This window comes from Trichoplusia ni, chromosome 1, assembly GCF_003590095.1.
Source record: "Trichoplusia ni isolate ovarian cell line Hi5 chromosome 1, tn1, whole genome shotgun sequence".
Classification (NCBI taxonomy): Eukaryota; Metazoa; Arthropoda; class Insecta; order Lepidoptera; family Noctuidae; genus Trichoplusia; species Trichoplusia ni.
This window is the reverse complement of record NC_039478.1, coordinates 7,353,994-7,371,370: the sequence shown is the minus strand read 5'-3', so window position 1 is coordinate 7,371,370 and position 17,377 is coordinate 7,353,994. Positions and strand designations below refer to the sequence as shown.

At 34.4% G+C, this 17,377-nt stretch overlaps 3 protein-coding genes across 5 annotated transcripts; 2 read left to right on the top strand and 1 right to left on the bottom strand.

Annotated features, from left to right (window-relative positions):
* The first annotated feature begins 1,304 nt into the window (after nt 1-1,304).
* Nucleotides 1,305-3,875, top strand: LOC113492628 (cytochrome c). 2 transcript variants are annotated; one of them, XM_026870193.1, is made up of 4 exons: nt 1,305-1,419; nt 2,116-2,191; nt 2,936-3,044; nt 3,465-3,875. In XM_026870193.1, exons 2-4 carry the CDS (start codon nt 2,120-2,122, stop codon nt 3,608-3,610), a joined length of 327 nt encoding a protein of 108 aa, XP_026725994.1. In that variant the 5' UTR covers nt 1,305-1,419; nt 2,116-2,119; the 3' UTR covers nt 3,611-3,875. The 2 variants fall into 2 exon arrangements, with proteins under 2 accessions (XP_026725994.1, XP_026726003.1); XM_026870202.1 differs by having other exon boundaries at nt 1,353-1,371; nt 3,465-3,873.
* A 1,230-nt stretch (nt 3,876-5,105) lies between these two features.
* On the top strand, nt 5,106-6,610 carry LOC113492619 (sentrin-specific protease 8). Of its 2 annotated transcripts, XM_026870170.1 has the most exons (3): nt 5,124-5,332; nt 5,636-6,138; nt 6,323-6,610. In XM_026870170.1, the coding sequence occupies exons 2-3, from the start codon at nt 5,706-5,708 to the stop codon at nt 6,529-6,531; spliced, it is 642 nt and encodes a 213-aa protein (XP_026725971.1). In that variant the 5' UTR covers nt 5,124-5,332; nt 5,636-5,705; the 3' UTR covers nt 6,532-6,610. The 2 variants fall into 2 exon arrangements, with proteins under 2 accessions (XP_026725980.1, XP_026725971.1); XM_026870179.1 differs by lacking the exon at nt 5,636-6,138 and having other exon boundaries at nt 5,106-5,332.
* Nucleotides 6,611-7,277: 667 nt separating this feature from the next.
* LOC113492604 (fatty-acid amide hydrolase 2-B) lies at nt 7,278-17,242 on the bottom strand. Its single transcript, XM_026870133.1, has 6 exons — nt 16,756-17,242; nt 11,814-12,033; nt 11,188-11,320; nt 10,491-10,615; nt 8,870-9,004; nt 7,278-8,418 (listed from the first exon to the last, which is right to left on the bottom strand). Exons 1-6 carry the CDS (start codon nt 16,954-16,956, stop codon nt 7,643-7,645), a joined length of 1,590 nt encoding a protein of 529 aa, XP_026725934.1. The 5' UTR covers nt 16,957-17,242; the 3' UTR covers nt 7,278-7,642.
* Nucleotides 17,243-17,377: the final 135 nt, after the last annotated feature.

Here is a 17,377-nt window from a genome sequence, read left to right as displayed (position 1 = left end):
ACCAATATAGACTACTATACACTAGTGTTTTCATTGCCGAGAGGTGCGACGTGTTTGTCACGTGCTGTTTTTCTGTAAGGAGAACATAGATGTTATGCAAAAAGGGTATTTTGTTTGTTTGTGAGCCGTCAAGCTAAATTCGACTGGAAAATAATGAAAATTAGTTTAATAATGAACTTTCTTTTTTTCGTAGGTTTATTCAATGCATCTTTAGGGTCAACTAGTAATGCAAGCTTGCTCGATTCAGCTTAATCGAATAAAACGGTATTATATTACAGTAATCAGTATCATAAATTGAGGAGCTCGTGGCTGTGCTATAACCGCATAATTCGATCACAGGTTAAGCTATGCTTGACGCGGTTGGTCCGTAGATGGGTGACCATCTTTGTCATAACGCGTTCCTCCGTGTTTCGGAAGGCACGTTAAATTGTGGGTCCAGGTTGTTATTCCTACATCTTTGACAGTCGTTACAGGTAGTCAGAAGCTTGAAAAGTCTGACTGCCAGTCTAACCAAGGGGTGTCGTGTTGCCCAGGTAACTAGGTTGAGGAGGTCAGATAGTCAGTCGCTCCTTTGTAAAACACTGGTACTCAGCTGAAACCCGCTGGACTGGTAGCCGACCCCAACATAGTTGGGAAAAGCCTAGGCCGATGAGTATCATAAATTGTTTCTCAATCTGAAATTTACTCAAACACTTATATGAGGTACCTATTACTATTAGGATCTCCAGGAGAACGGGTAGATAATAATTTAAACAATAGGTATAAAACCATTTTTATTTATGCTAGCTTCTTTTGAATAATAGATACTTTTATATTTTTTTGAGTATCATTATATTAAAGTTAATTATAATTAATCATTTATAACTCAATGAAAAGAAAATAATCGAGTTTGAGACTCCTGCTTGTTTCTTTAGTTTGAGTTATGCTTGGATCTAAATCAGATCGAATTGCAACTTAATTAATTGAGTTTAATTAAATTAATTTCACGTACTTAAATAATAAAATTAAATGAGATCATTTACTTTTAAATGACGTCATCACTTTTACATGTTAACACAACACAAAAATAAGTGCATACGTAAGTTCATATTCAATAATAAGATTGTTACGATACATAAAACCTGATCAAAATAAAAATAAAATGCAATTTAAAGAAAAAATGTAATTGGTTATTTATAAAAATTATAACTTTTAAAGTCTCCAACGTAAACGTCACAGCCTAAAGATTTTCCACGATACTGTTATCGATCCGGGCTCGCGCAGTAAGCCAGCTGGCAACATTCCTTAGTTCATTCATTCATTCAGTATCGTGCGATCGTACACGCGCGTAGTCAGTGCTGTCACGAGCGTCATTGAAAAATCTAAATTGTGGTGAGCGAACGTCGCTAAATTTAAATTTTTCCCGCAAACAAATTAACTGTAAGTAGATTTTTATTAAATTAAACCCACATTCGTCTAGTTATATCATTATATTTGAATACGCGCGTACCTGCAATCGTCGTATCGATTGCGCTACACCCTGCAATTTTGCTAGCCTCATATGAGTAATAGTGGTGAATTTATCTGAATCTTGTGAAATCTGGAAAATTGTGAGTAACAATAAAGTCATTACGTAAAACACCATGGAATGGCATTGTTGTGATTTAGCCTGCATTTAGAATTTCATCCACTTACGTAACCGCGATTACGACACCTTGTGCCTTGGAACTCTCAAGTGACATTGATCCTGACCTAGTTAAATTTCAGGATCAAAATCCAGATAATATGTGCATGGAATTTCGTTGTTAATCGAGCTCAAAGCGTAGAATATAATTTCACAAGGTTGGATAATTCAAATCGATAGTCCACGATTTATGTGTAGGCACATTTTCCTCATCACAAATTGATGACTTAAATTTTCTTGTGTTATCAATCATGATTCATAGTTTAAGATGCTGAGATTATTAAGAAAAAAAATATTTAAAGTCATTGTTATAAAATGACCATGCCAACTCTGATCTTGACCTTGAGCTGTAATGATTCCAACATAACCTAGCAAAACTATTCAAGGTATTCTTCCTCCTTGTAGTATACTTTTGTATTTACTTCTAATGTTTTCCTGTTTGTTCTTTCTAGAAAAATGGGTGTACCTGCCGGCAATGCTGAAAATGGAAAGAAAATCTTTGTTCAAAGATGTGCGCAGTGCCACACTGTAAGTAGCTTACCTTAAATATTTTTTTCTCTTTTCTCTAAATCCGGCTAAGCTATCGTGTAATGTGTAGCAGTCACATGGAAATATTTTTATGACTGATTGATCTATGCCCTATATGATCTTGAACAGAGTGATGTAGGCCATTAACTTTGAATGATTATGTGACATGAGAAATTCTGGATATTTGTCAAACATAATGCATCCATTTTATCCATTCCATTAAAAAAAAGTTTTAAGTTTGTTGGCTTTGCCAAAATACCCTTCAACAGGATTTCATGATTTTATGGTCTTGGACTTCCCCCCATGATCTTACTGTACTAAACTAAATTATATAAGTATGTACTTGCTTCTATAAGCAAAGTGTACACTGCATTGTGTATAAAACCAATAAATCATACATTGTTCTCATGGTTACAATTTGTTGTTGAACAAATAAATTTATTTGCTTGTGGTTATATTATAATTTCAAAGAACATAACATATGGTTTGTAGAATAATTTGTTAAAATACATGAATTACATAATAATGATGATCCTTATGAATTTATCTTTTTTAATGAGTTTTAAGGCAGTGACCTGATTACATGTGTTTGCAATGATAAGGAATAGCTCTTGAAATTGCACTTCATGCTTACAGATAATCTAAATATAACATTCTCGTTTATAAACTAGTGTTAATAATTTTTTTTGTGTATATATTATGTCATAGTAAAAGCTGGTTAAATATAATATTTGCATGTTCCAGGTTGAAGCAGGCGGCAAACACAAAGTAGGCCCCAACCTACACGGCTTCTTTGGTCGCAAGACTGGTGGTGCCGCTGGCTTCTCATACTCAGATGCCAACAAGGCTAAAGGTCAGTTCCTTATTACAAACTAGTCATGTAAATTATATTTAATTCCAGTTCTCATATATCATTGAATATTTAGTTATAAGTTTTATTCTTAGTTATTGCTAACTGGAAATACTATTTAAACCTTACCATTGTAGTACGAAAATTGTGTCATACAATTGGTCTGTTTTTATTCTTCTTATCTAGCGACTTAGCTTTATTGAATTTATTACATCATAATGTCCAAAGATCTAATGTCAATTTGGTTTGATTATTTCATGATTTCTATGTTAAGTTCACTAAGTCATAATATCACAAAGACTTCACTTCCTGTACATACCAATAGGTGATAAGCTATCATGTTATCAGCCACCCGAGATTATGTACACATTTACGCAATATTGATGTTGAGTAAAATTGATCATTAATTTATTTGTTTTATAGGCATTACATGGAACGAGGACACCCTCTTCGAGTACCTTGAAAACCCCAAGAAGTACATCCCTGGAACCAAGATGGTGTTCGCGGGTCTGAAAAAGCCCAACGAGCGCGCGGATCTTATTGCCTACCTAAAAGAAGCTACTAAGTAACTTACGAAAATTTAGGAAAAATATTGTTGAAAGTAAGAGGCATTTTCCATTATATTTCTGGAACATACTTCTTATTTTATAGCCCAATCAGTATCATCAATTGTATTTTGCAATATTATTTGCGTGATACACTTAGCATAGTTCACATGTCACATTCTTAGCTGTTACATTTTCGTGAGTACAAGTTACAGTGTGGAGTAAGTTTGTGTATACTCTTATAAAGATGTGAATGGATTTACTGTTATTAAATTATTAACTAGATGCCCCCTAAAGCTTTTCATTTGTGAATGTTTCCACACAAATCATTATTTATTTTCTTCTGTATCAGCTAAATTCCAATATGTGTTGACTATTAATTTCGGATAATTGTTACCAATTATTAATTAGTGGTTAAAAATTATTTAATAAATAATTTAAACTAATTATTTCCTTTTGTTTTTTTTTTGGTAAGTTTTTTTCTTTTGATCTCTGAAACGATTTAATTATTCGCCTTAGGTACGAACAGCGAACAACAATAATGCTACAATACGGCATTTAGCCTTGGTAAAAAGACCTCCACAATAATGTACCTACTATAATATTACAAAAAAACCACACCCATTGGATATAAATCGCATCAATGTGCATTGGGTGGTGAAGATTAAATAAGTACTGAATAATTATGTATATCGACAGTATTGAAGAATCACGCGGTCCCAAATGTCAAAAGTCAGTCAGTCGCAACATAAATCATGTAGAGTCAATATCTTGTGGCTAGACAACCTTTTGTCGCAATAAAATGTATGTATAAAAAAATACAAGATTGGGGAAAATGTTAGAACTGAGTATTTACTTAAAAGGCACAAAAATACCTTTTTATTTGATCGAACCTTATCGTTAATTGTTCCTCTATGAGAAAAGAGGTAAAGATCCCGTTCCCGTTTATTATTTTCGTCACTCCCAGAGTAAAGGTTGTCTGGGGTTCTCCCGGATCAACGCAATAGTGACACGTTTGGCTTATTGAATATCTTTTAGTAGGTTGCTGTATTTTAGGATTTTATATTTTAGCAATATAAAGCAATCGAATGATTAGTCACGTAAAAGTTTACGACCAACACGATTGTATCGTAAAAATTGAGGAGTGTCAAAATAATGCCATCGAAACTACAACTTAACACGTTTTTGCAATCCGCATGATTTACTTAAAGCAAAACTAACGTCACAATCGTTAGGTTCATGATTCATCCTCGTGGTACTACGACCTTGACTAAAAATCACGACTGCGTGAACTGGTTTATTCCTAGCTATCTTATCAAATACGTCATCACAGCTATTATTACGTAATGCTTAAGGTCGCTAAATATTTTTTCACATGGTTGACGAAAGTCTTTGTAGTAATTACAGACTTTTTAGTTTAAAACTTAATAAATTTAGTTAAAAAAAAAACGTTTCATAGATTGTATGTGGTATGTGTAGGGTACGTAAACTAACCAAACGTAAACGTGACAGATGACACAAATTAACAACTGTCACGACATGACATTGACATTACATTTGACAGTAGTATTTTGATGTCAAATTTCCGAATGATGTGAGTGATTGCGTATGGCTTATTAAATGTAATATTTCGTGAAATAAAATCATCAAACACAATAAATGGAAAAACAATAAATTAAATATATTAGTGACAGTTTAAATTGATGTTCTAGTGGCTACAATAAATGGTTTCACCCATAACACAAGGTGAGTTCATTTGCTATAACCATTTTAGGATAAAGTTATCGACGTCGTATGCGTAAATAATGAAAAATGTTTAATAATGAATCAATTTAAACGAAATTAAAGAACTTGCTTCGTATACATATCAGCGTTTTTTGTTTGAAATCATTGCCCTTATACCATATGACCTAATTGACCATAATTTGAAAATCTCGGAACTTAAAAATATTATTATCTTCTTACGGTGCGACATGCGACACCCATTTTGGCTGATTCCATGTTTTGAATTGTGTTATTTTTTGGTTATATTGTTTTGTTATTTGCCAGATCTATCTTCGTTAAACATTAAACAATTTAACTACACTGAAGATAAAATATAAAAAATCGCAATACGAGAATGGCCAAAGCATCGATTGTATTGAGCTTCCATGATATATTGCTTCATCAATCAGATGTTGCACTTTTGGATGGACCATATTGGTTGAATGATACTATTATATCATTCTATTTTGAATACTTAGAGAAAAAGATATTCAGGACTGCAAAAGAATTGCTGTTTGTATCACCAGAAGTGACTCAATGTATAAAGATGGTTCAAACTGAAGAAATCAAAACATTTTTAGAACCTCTTGGAATAAGTAGAAAGCAGTTTGTGTTTTTTCCTCTTAATGACAATGATACACCGGATGTAGCGGGTGGCTCACACTGGAGTCTCCTTGTTTATTCAAAGCCAGAAGTTTCTTTTTTTCATTTTGACTCTTCATATGTGACTAACCACAATGCTGCTTGGGATTTTGCCAGCCACCTAATCCCATATTTAACTTCAATCGGTAAGTTATAGATCTAAAGATATGTTTTCAAAATTTCTGTTGAACAGTCTCAAATTACACAAAAAATTATCCTTAAATCTAAGTCTTAAGTAGTAGACTTCAGTAAAAACCCAAAGGTTCACTCACAAAAACCAGTAATTTCTGCTTTTAATAAATTTAACTCATCCTATTGTACTGATTCCAGGTAGCATAAACTATGTGGACAAAGAATGTATGCAGCAAGGCAATGGCTATGACTGCGGTGTCCACGTCATATGTAATGCAGAGAGGGTTGCGGAGTGTGCGCACCAGACAGGACTCATTGGCAACTGTGATATGCTTGTCAAGATCAACCCCTCAGCAAAGAGAAAAGAAATACTTAAAATCATACACAGTCTCAAAAATTCGGAATAATCCTGCTTCTAATATTTTATTGTGCTTGTTTAATTTATGAAGATTAATATTATTATTAAAATTTTAATTAGTAACATTATTTATTGGTTTCATTTCAAACAATTGGATGATTGAACAAACAGACACTTTGAACAAAAGCTTTACATCACCAAATCCAAGATTATGGCAGAATCATTGATTAAAATAATGTAGTGGGCATTCCTGAGTGTTGAGTAATCAGAACAGGACACATACTTATTGATAGTTGGCGACAAACGCGAATGCGTGTTCTATTTAAGTCTGGAGAATATGAACGAAATGTTGCATAGTGCATGGAATCACTGCACAGCCAATAGAATTTATCTAAGAACATTCTAGCGTGATTTCAAAATAAAATGGACCATGTTGAGTGAACATATTTCGATATTGAACCTCTTTTTAACAGATATCTCAGAGTATGTATGTTAATCCCGAGTCACCTAGATCTTAGTCTTTTGAATACCTAAGCTGGTTTACAAGCTTATTAGTAAGAAGCCTGAAAACTGTTTGACACCTATTCCAATGAATGGTTATTGTAAATATTAAATTTTATATGCTGGGCTTTTCCTCTTAATAATAGTATTGAAAAAATAGGCAATAGAAATAACTAAATAATGGATGTCCCTAAGTATAGAGTTTTTTAGTAGGCAAATTTTCGGTGGCCAATGTTAACTTGGCTTAAAGATGAGCCGATAATATAACAGAAACTCATAAATGAAGAACCAACATTTTATGAAAAAAGCTTTTATTATTCTGATTTAAAATCGCCCTAATCCATGTTTACTATGTACCTATACATTGTGATGTACCATTGTGTATGTACGCATTGTATATCTATAATCTATTTTACATAAATTACGCGACATCAATAAACATTCTAAATAGTCCCGAAGCAGCTATGCTAACTTTCAAGGTAAATAGATCATTAAAATATTGCACAATAAATTATGTTATAAAAATATTGAAGTATCATTGTCAATATTTCTCATAAATTCGATATTCAAGCAATTCTTGTAATATGTTAAAAGTACAAAAATATTGTGACACATACTCATATAATAGATACAAAATTAATGATTTAGAAGATACTTTTTTATGCTTTTTGGGGTTCAACCCAACCGCCGAAGGCTTTATCTAATTCTTCAGCTACTGCTAAACATAACCTGTCCTGGTTGTGATTGGCTACCACTTGAATTCCGATCGGTAAACCTTCCCTGCTTAGTCCTAGTGGTATTGTAGTAGCTGGTAAGCCTAAACAGTTAATAATCGCAGTGTAGCAGAAGTTCAACGGTCGGACTAGAGGCTCGTTGTGATAGGGGGCTGGAGTTGGATGCGAAGGGAACAGGAAGACACCGTTTTCTCCTAGCATGGTACTGAAGATAGCCTCGAGGTTCTCGCGAAGTTTTAGGTACTCGTTGTACTTCTCACTACCGACTTCCACACCACTGTGATCGACTAGAGATGTGAACAGCGCGATGAGAGTGTTTCCAGACAGGCCAAAGAAATGTTTCACGATTTCCCAACAAATTCCCCCAATACTATCATTCTTCATGATGTACTCGCCAAACCTTTTCTTTCCCTTCATTGTAGTTAACCAAATAGGCATTGATTTACGCAGCATTGGAATGTTTTTCTCTTCAGCATCGATTTGGTATTGCCTTTTCAAAAATTCTGTGACCTTCTTCATAGCCGCCTTGATTTCTGGGTCTACTTCATCAACTATGGGTGCATTGTTGCTGAATTGGTAGAAATACTTCAGTTTTGTTAAGTCGACTGGTTTGTCTAGTTCGAGTTTCTTAGAATTGTCCCCTGATATGATCTTGAGAATTGGTTTCAAATCCACGGCGTGTTTGGTCATTGGCCCGATACCTGTAAATAATTATGACTTATTCACAATCGACTGTAGTTTTTAACTATACCTAGATTTCTGCAAGTTTATTTAAAACTAGTTTGTTTTATTATAAATTGACAATCCAATTTACTCCGCTGTCATTAGTTATTCTGGTCAACGTATTCGATTTCTATATTTTCTTCTATTTAATGCCAAGCACAAGTCCTGTAGAATTTCCCAAAGATACTATAGACAAACTTCATCTCTTGAGCTTAAGTTTTGCAACTTAGAACTCTAAGAGAGCTAATCCTTAAATTGTCCGATCGTCATTAATATTGAAGAAAATATGTTCACATTTTCTAATATAATTAGTAGAGGTAACTATTTGCGCTACTGCAGGGTAAAGATGGATTTAATGCTTGTGAAACTCCCGCTACACAAGGATTAAATTCCCTAGTGAGGAAGTTTTTTTTTTAATGATATACTTACCTAAGAATGAATCCAATAACTCCGACTCCGGGACTGGGTACTGTCCTTCGTTTGACACTATGTTACGTGATGGCTTGTGACCGAAGATTCCATTGAAGTAAGCCGGCATTCGTATCGATCCACCGATGTCAGAACCTTTAACACACATAAAATTCCATGTATTTTAAACGAATTAAGACCTATAAATATCAAATATAAAGTTCAATTTTGTAAGCGTATGTCTGACGAAGTTATTCTTGGGTCACCAAAGTATTGATCAAACATTGCTGTTGATAACTTTAAGACGGTTGACGTCACAATGTCTATAAATCGGTTCCTATTTTAAAATATGAAAGTTGTACATTTCGATATGAAATGAATCTTATGATCACACACACAAGTCACAAAAATCCTTGTTGTGTCGATCAGTTAGTGCCTCACTCTTTTTGAATGCCTGGGCAAGCTAATTGACAAGGGTCTGTGGAAAAAAATCATGTCCGTGGCCAATTTACCTTACTTTTGAGACATAAGTACTCGCAACAGCTGATTAAGTATAGTCTATTTATTGAGTAACAATGGACAAATTGCTACATAGATAGGTGTAAGTGTTTAATCCTTGTCGGTCCGAACGTAGAGAGATAAAGGATAATTGATTAGCTGGGCAAACGTACTCGATACTCAAGTACAGTATAATCTATCGATTAAATGAGTCTATATATTGTGCAGATAATCCGTAAGAGCCATTGCTGAGCTCTTAGTTACTAATGTAAAAGATAAAGTAGGATAATTACTGGCTCGACGTTATTAAGTTACTTTAAAACATTCCATAATAGGAATACCTACCTACTCCTACTTAAAATACGTGTCAAAACTTTACAAATTTAATATTAGTACCGAGATGTTAATTAAAGACGTCAGCGTCGATCACATAATTAAGGAACGCTTTCAATTTACACGACAGTCTAACAAGATGCTTAATAACCCTGTTACCGTAACATTGACAACTACTTAATGACGTAACTTCCTGCTTTTAACGCTATTGCGCGTTTTCTTGATGTGAAACTATGACAACATACTTAAGAGGCGATGTTATGATATTGTTGTTAGAAACAATGTGTGTATCATAATGTTGATAGGTACTAAGGTAATGGCAAGGTACACTTTTTTTTCGTAGTCTATTTACGATTGAAGTCGGTAAGAATAGCCCAAGATGTTATTTATGTTGTTATTTATTTGTAATTCATAGTAAAGCTACTTAAAACAGAAGCGAGTTGATGTTCAAAAGCATTTATTATTAGGCCAATAAAGCATGGAATCGATAAATATCATATAGATGAGAACTTGTTTTAAATATAATTTGAATATAAAATGATTGAACAAAAAAGTGTACTGGCAAAGCCATATTGCTAAGTCACTTTTTGTATGAATTTATAATTTGAATACTAGGTGCCTGGTCTGCCATGCTTCCCAAAAACATTATTAAATTATTATTATATAAAATAAAAACTTGCCATGCCATTGAAAAAACGAAGTCGATAGATACAGCGAACATTTCTTATACACAATTGCAAAATGCAAATTACTGGAGGAGGAGTATTGGACTCCTCCAGTAATTTTTATATTAAATTTATTATCTACGTACCTATTCCAAAGATGCTTCCACCAGCGGCTTGGCAACATCCCTCGCCACCAGACGAGCCTCCTACGATCCTTGTAGTGTTGTAAGGGTTGTTAGTCCTCCCATGGATATGATTGTGAGTTTCCCACCTGTAACAGTTTCACAAACATCTATACTATTTCGGTGCATTAACTTAACGTAAGTAGCTGGTTAGAAACTGTTGGCAAAGTTGGAATCAAAGTGACGGAAAAGTTCAGCAACCTGTACTAAGTTGATTTTCAGCAAGGCTTTTTTTGTTCCTGGTACCTTGAAGTTTTTTCCCCTAATTCGAATACTTATTTAATGCAATTTGTTGTATCAATATGTCTTGCAAAAGTTATGGGCGGTTACTGGCTATATTTAGCACAATCGACAAAAAATATAATTTTTTGCATTTATAACTTTTAGTAAAAACAATATCTGAATGCAGAACGGACAAGTTCCGCGTTTTAATGTGTTTTTTTTTGTTTCATGGCCAAAATGCTTTTTTTTAATGTTGGTAGCCAGTTATCCTTGTTAATTAGAAGAATATAATGACAAGTTAGCTAGGTATCAAGAAAACAATAACACGTTAATATTGTTTTCTCTTCCGGAAATAGTTCTTTACAAAACCAAATTCTATGACTATTATAGAATTTCAATAATCATGCATATACAAAAGCCATATTCACAAGTACCTTACCACATGCAAAATTCAGGGACATTAGTCAATCCAATGATGATGGCTCCTTTTTGTCGCAGTAGCCTGATGACGTCACTATCCTCCTCTGCAATAACATCTCTACGAAGTACTACCCCTGCAGTGTGATGTAAACCTGGAACGTGAAAAAAACAACATTAATCTACTTATTTACCGTTGCCTGTACTACGAGCAAATCAAATTATAAAATCATGTTGTTCGCCTTTGAAGATGCGAGATAACGCACTACAATGTACATAGCGCTGTCTCGTTCACATAACGGCAACATTCCTATCACTTTAAGTGGTAAAAGCAACTTTATATAAGCCAATAAAAATAGTTTTCCCTATGAGAACTATAATAAATTACCCTTGTGTTAACATTTAAATTTTGTATACTATTTTACAGCCCATAAAGTTTAATGTTTTGAGCAGGCACACAATGTAGCTAAAAACTACATTATTAATACTGAAAACAATGAGTTGTCCAGGTTATAATTCAAGTTTTATGACAACAAGGATATAATAAAGCAATTACTTAAAACCTTATACTGTGTTAATAAAGTCTGTTTTGAAACTCAATGATCAGAATATACGTAGGTATTACAGAATATAGTCAATTTCCATTACCTTTAACGGCAATACAGTCTTTTGTCGTAAACGGAACGCCCAGGAATGGTCGTTCTTCCTCGAGTTCAGCTGGCGTCTTGGTCCCGCTCCGGACGAGGTCATCGGCCTCTCGTGCCTCCTTGAGAGCCAATTCGAATCGGTCTTCCACAAAGCAGTTAAGTGCTGAATTAACATCTTTTATTCGCCTGATGCACGCTTCTAGAACTTCCACGCTTGTTATCTGTAATAGAGATGGAATATTTGATATTTCCTCACAATAGGAATGACGACTGGGTACAAAAAATATTTTTAGCCCGTCTGATAAATAATTAAAAAAAAAACATTTTAGTCACGTATTTTTGATCTTAATCTGAAAAACTTTTTAGGTGATATCTTGTGACGTATCGACGTTTCAAAAACAATACATCGAAGTGTCGTCGCGCGAGAGTTTTATGTTTTCTAATTTGAACAATTTATTTTTGCGGAACATAAAAAATACGAATCCATTACTACTTATTACGCGAAGTGAAGGATATTTAATAATAATATTCTATTAATGGCGGCGCACGCAATAGCCATCTAAGCAACCACCGCTAAGCTTTCCCTTTATCATTTTGACCTGCAATACCACACCAGCATTTATAACATAGATATGCATAACACATTTTAAAACCTACTACTACTACATTTGAACAGCAATCATATTTTAGAAGTCTATGTAACTTGAACCTAGTTTCATAGGTTTTTCTTAATTCTTATTGATTATAACCGAAGGTTGACCAGGAAATCCACACAGACGTACGACCTAGCGACCGTCATAAATATTTATCCAGCCAATCGAGCAAATAAATACAATTTATTGTTTCCCATTAATATTTAGGTCGACATCCTTTCGGATCGGTTGGCTCATATTAGCAGCACTTGGTAATTTAGAATAACACTGTATCCTAACAGGACTGACATAGATAAAACAATTGGCAAAATATGATTCATATAATATACAGATTACAAGTGTACAACTATTGATTGTTAACGTTACTCACGGGGTAAAATCTGATATTGTTTAAACATCTGTTTTCCTTGTTCAGCGTCCCGATTAGATAGTTATACCTAAGCCTAGGTATTAGTCGTGGTTTCATTGACATTGAATTTAAAGACGATCTTCTGTTTAATGATTATTACGATCTCATTAGTGTTATTATACCATAATGATCTACTATACAGACGATACTAACGTTGGGATAGCGAATGTTAAAACTCACTAATTACAATGTTTCTGTAACGACTGTTTCAAGTTAAGAATATTCACAGGCTGTCGCGGCTTTTAGCAAAATCCCTTTTGTTACAAAATAATTAAAAAGTTTTATTATCGAACTGTAAGTATATCTTTGGCTACTTTCAATTAGTTTGCTTTTGAAGTTTATTGGGTTTAAAGATACTCGATAGCAAGTAACACATTTCATTGTAATTTGCAAGTGAAGGTACGTACTATAAGGATGTTTTTAAACATTGAGTGTTGAGGTCTTGCCCTTTGTATCAGTATTATTTTTCTGTTTTTCTTATCGTTTTGTTGCAGAAACCCAAATTCAGGGCCATTGATTCTTATAGCGTGTTGAGAAATAGAACGGAAGAAATGCTATTTCGCTTTCTGTTCATGTTTGTTCAACAAAAGCCGGCGAAATGTAATCGTGACTCGGTTTGAGATGCTTCCAGCCGATTCGAACCGCATTGTGAACTAATTTAAACGAATTATAACTGGTTATGTTGATCAATCAGCATTATGTGTTATACAATTGCTCGTTCGTTGCAGTGGTGTAGCCAAGCCCATTATGTAAGGTTTGTACCTAGATTTGTTGATGCGAACCGGTGTAATTGTGTTGAACTGATGGCCTACCAAAACCTCCTCAATTAATATATTGAAGGTGTGGAAAAGAGACGCCGCTACACGTCGTGTAGTGCGCTGTCCCGCTTACACAACTGCATCAGTCTAACTTTAAAATTAGGCAGTACTCCCCGTACGCTATCTTCGTGAAAAAATCATGTTGCAGCCAGCTTTAAATGTAATTCCATTCGTCTATTCATTGACGCAGTAAATTGCACGCGATGGAAACTGTTGATGGTAACCATTACCATTGTATTACTTACTTACTCTTTTATTGGTGTTTTATTACAACGATTGTAAACCCGAAAAGCCATAAAACGTGACGACGTCCGAATTTTATTCACTTGAATTTTATGTTTGAGATTAATGGAAGGCTCTAGTGAAATGCGAGAAAAATCTGTGGGAAGTAGACAGGTTGTTACAATAAGAAACAATCTTAAAATATTGTAAAACGGTCTTAGAATATTGCTTTTGCTACGTAAAGGCAACCAAAGCGAATGATGTATTCAATTATTCATCAATCAAAATCGTTCCGCGACCTAAATGAAAGCTTTCAGATACCTTTCAAAGTAACCGCGTTCAACGTTCATGTAAACACGAAAATTGAACAATGAAGCGCCTCTTAGTAAATTCAATTACAATGAAAGAAATTCAAATTTCGTCAGAGTGCCCCTAAAATTATAAACACGAGTTGCTAAATTTAGCGAGAAGGTGGTATCGGGGGTTTTGGAAAGTGAATTATTCGTAACTCTCCATAAAACTCCATATTTTCTGGGTCTGTAGTAATAAGTAAGAATGAAATTCTAAAAACTATTAAAACAATGGATCTTGTCGTTCCTTTTAATACTAAGGTAGAAGACCTTACCGACTTAAACGAGTGCATATACATATTATACGAGTCAAAGTAGCTCAAATTCTTCTTAAGAATATTATTTCGAAACACCACGTTAAGCAAACAAAATATCCATCAAACAAATTAATCCCTTATGCATGAGCATGACGTGTAAACCCATAATTCATTATAACAGAGTATAAAACTCATACGTTACCATGACACCAGTGGACTGAACACGGACAGTTCAAAGTTCAATTTATACCACGATCGATTGACTTAATTTTGTACAACCTTATCTTGCTTGACGTTGAGTAATAAGGCCAACAAATTGTTTGAGGACCGGCTCTGAATAATTCATTAGATACATTATGTAACAAAGCATAAAATAATACGAAAACAGGAATGGGAAATATCAGACACTTTCCGTGTTTCAATCTTCTGTTGTGAGGAATTTTAAAAGGTGTTTTGTAACTTTTTCCTGTAGTTATCCTGTAGAAGTGCGTGTTGTTTCTAAATGGAAATAATAGGCATCGTATTTCCCAGTATAATATAAAACTAGTTTTCTTTTGTGTCAGAAATCTAACTAGCTTTTTTGTATTTCTAAATGTAAATAAACGGTTACCCACTTCACAAAATCCGTTGATCTATTTATGTGTCTAGACTCTAGACAGTACAAAGCGTGTGAGAAACTGAAGCCACCTTAGGTTTACATAAGGTATATAATATGTATTTAGGTATACCAACCGCTCATATCATTTTACGAGGATAACAAAATAAATCCGAAGCGTCAATATTTGAAAAACGAAGAGCGATAAAATTGAGTGTTGCCAACTTTCACCGAAACAAAAGAGTTGACTTATTTTTTTCTAGATAAAGACCTGCTTGGCTACAGTGCTCGGCAAAGGCGTCCTTGACCTCTTATAAAAGTGCCAAGTTATTATAAAACAATCTTAACAGTTTTCAAACAAACGAACAATGCAGTACTTAATTGGGATTATTGAGAAAAGTTATCATGAATAGGATGACCAAATAACAGACAGTGGCATTGGCCGTCAAAATTACTTCATTGTGTACCAATGGTTGCACATTCAACTGAGCGGTGAGCTATGACTGATAACGCTACGAACGTGAGAACATTTTGACAGATAAGTCTCGATGACAGTGCTATTGACCCGGATAAGGCATAAATGTATAATGGCCGTCACCTATAAACAATTTTTCCATAGGTGAAGCAGCGCCCATCAAATCTAATTAGCACTTAATAATATAATATAAATAGATGTCTTACTGTATTCTTTGTTTTTTTTTTTACATAGACAAGTAATAAATTCTATCATGTTTAGATTATTAGACAAATATGCTTCCGTATTTAATTCGGCGATACTCCGAAACCAGTTGAGGTCCATGGGATAACTGTTCTCCATAATAATGCAACCGGTTTAATACTTTATTACCTTAAAAATATTCGGTAGGCGAGAGACCAACAGAAACTTATGTCGCCCTGGTAGCAACTACCAATATTTGTAATGGAATTACAATGTAATATTTTATCCACAATATAACTATAATATAACAAAAACCATATTGTATGACAATTTATAGTCATAGCTGGCTTGTTATGCCCTCGTTAATAAATGTATTATGTCACGCCTTTTATTACAACATACTCGCGGATAGGTAGCTACCCTTGTTATGTTCAAGGTTTCTCATAAACCAATATAAATGCTAAGTATCTAGGTACTGTTTTCTATAACAATAACATTGTTATACTTATTAATACATACAGATACAAGTAATTATATCTAATCATTTTCTTGTTGATGATAAGCCGGTGTCGCTTGCACGTTTACAGTCATTCTACATTATTTTATAAAATGTTACCATCACTTTATTGCATATAATGTTTGCACAATAGGGAGTAAAAACTTCGTAGTTAATAGTCTAAAAATATAACCACTATCGGTTTGTGTAAACATAACATTGCCACGCACTATGTATGTAACTACCCACGCGTTTTAAAACAAAAAGTCTAGGAACTTCAATTTGTTACGTTGACGCTCATGTTATTTCTGACATAACACCATGTACTTTATTGTTGTTCATATGGTTTTTTAAGACCCGTTTAATAAACCTGTCTTGTTAATGTTCACGACTATTATTAATGGATAAAAACATAACACTGTACAAAGTAATAAGGTAAACGTGTGTCGTCGCGTATGTTGTTAAATAAACTATTTGGTAGTCACCTCTTTGTTCCTTATCTTCTTTGCAACTTCAACAGCCGGCTGCTTCAGAATATCATCGTGGATCGGCGGAATCTTCTCTCCCTCAGTACCATAGTATAAGCTAAAGAAGAATCTTGCTACTTTAGCTAATACAAGTCTTAAAACATGAGTCACTCTCAGTTTTAGCCCCAATGGTTTATTTCTAATCGCCGTAGTACACATGTTCACGTAATCTAAATCACTGTTCTATTTATTAAAACGTTCGATACTTGCACTGTTTGTAGACTCGATTTTCAAAACAATGTTTGTAAAGTTGTGACGGCGAGCCGGCGAGAGAGCTGCGACAACGCCTGTGTCGCTTATACACAACACAACGAACTGTTCAACTAAATGAATGAGCGATGAAAACCGAGGACACATCAGCCTGTATCTGCGTCGGTATCGCCTTCTCTTTCCCTCGTTAGTCGCGCGTGGGCCGAGCGGCGACTTCGGTTCGGGCGTCGGGTCCCCAATGGCTCGTTCGCGTCGCTACCATGCCGTGTTGCCGGCTAGTCCATTCGATTCACGTCTTTCTTTTATCACCAAGTACTGTATGTGTTACGTTTCATTAGATTGTGTGCAAAAATTTTTGTTAAATAAACAC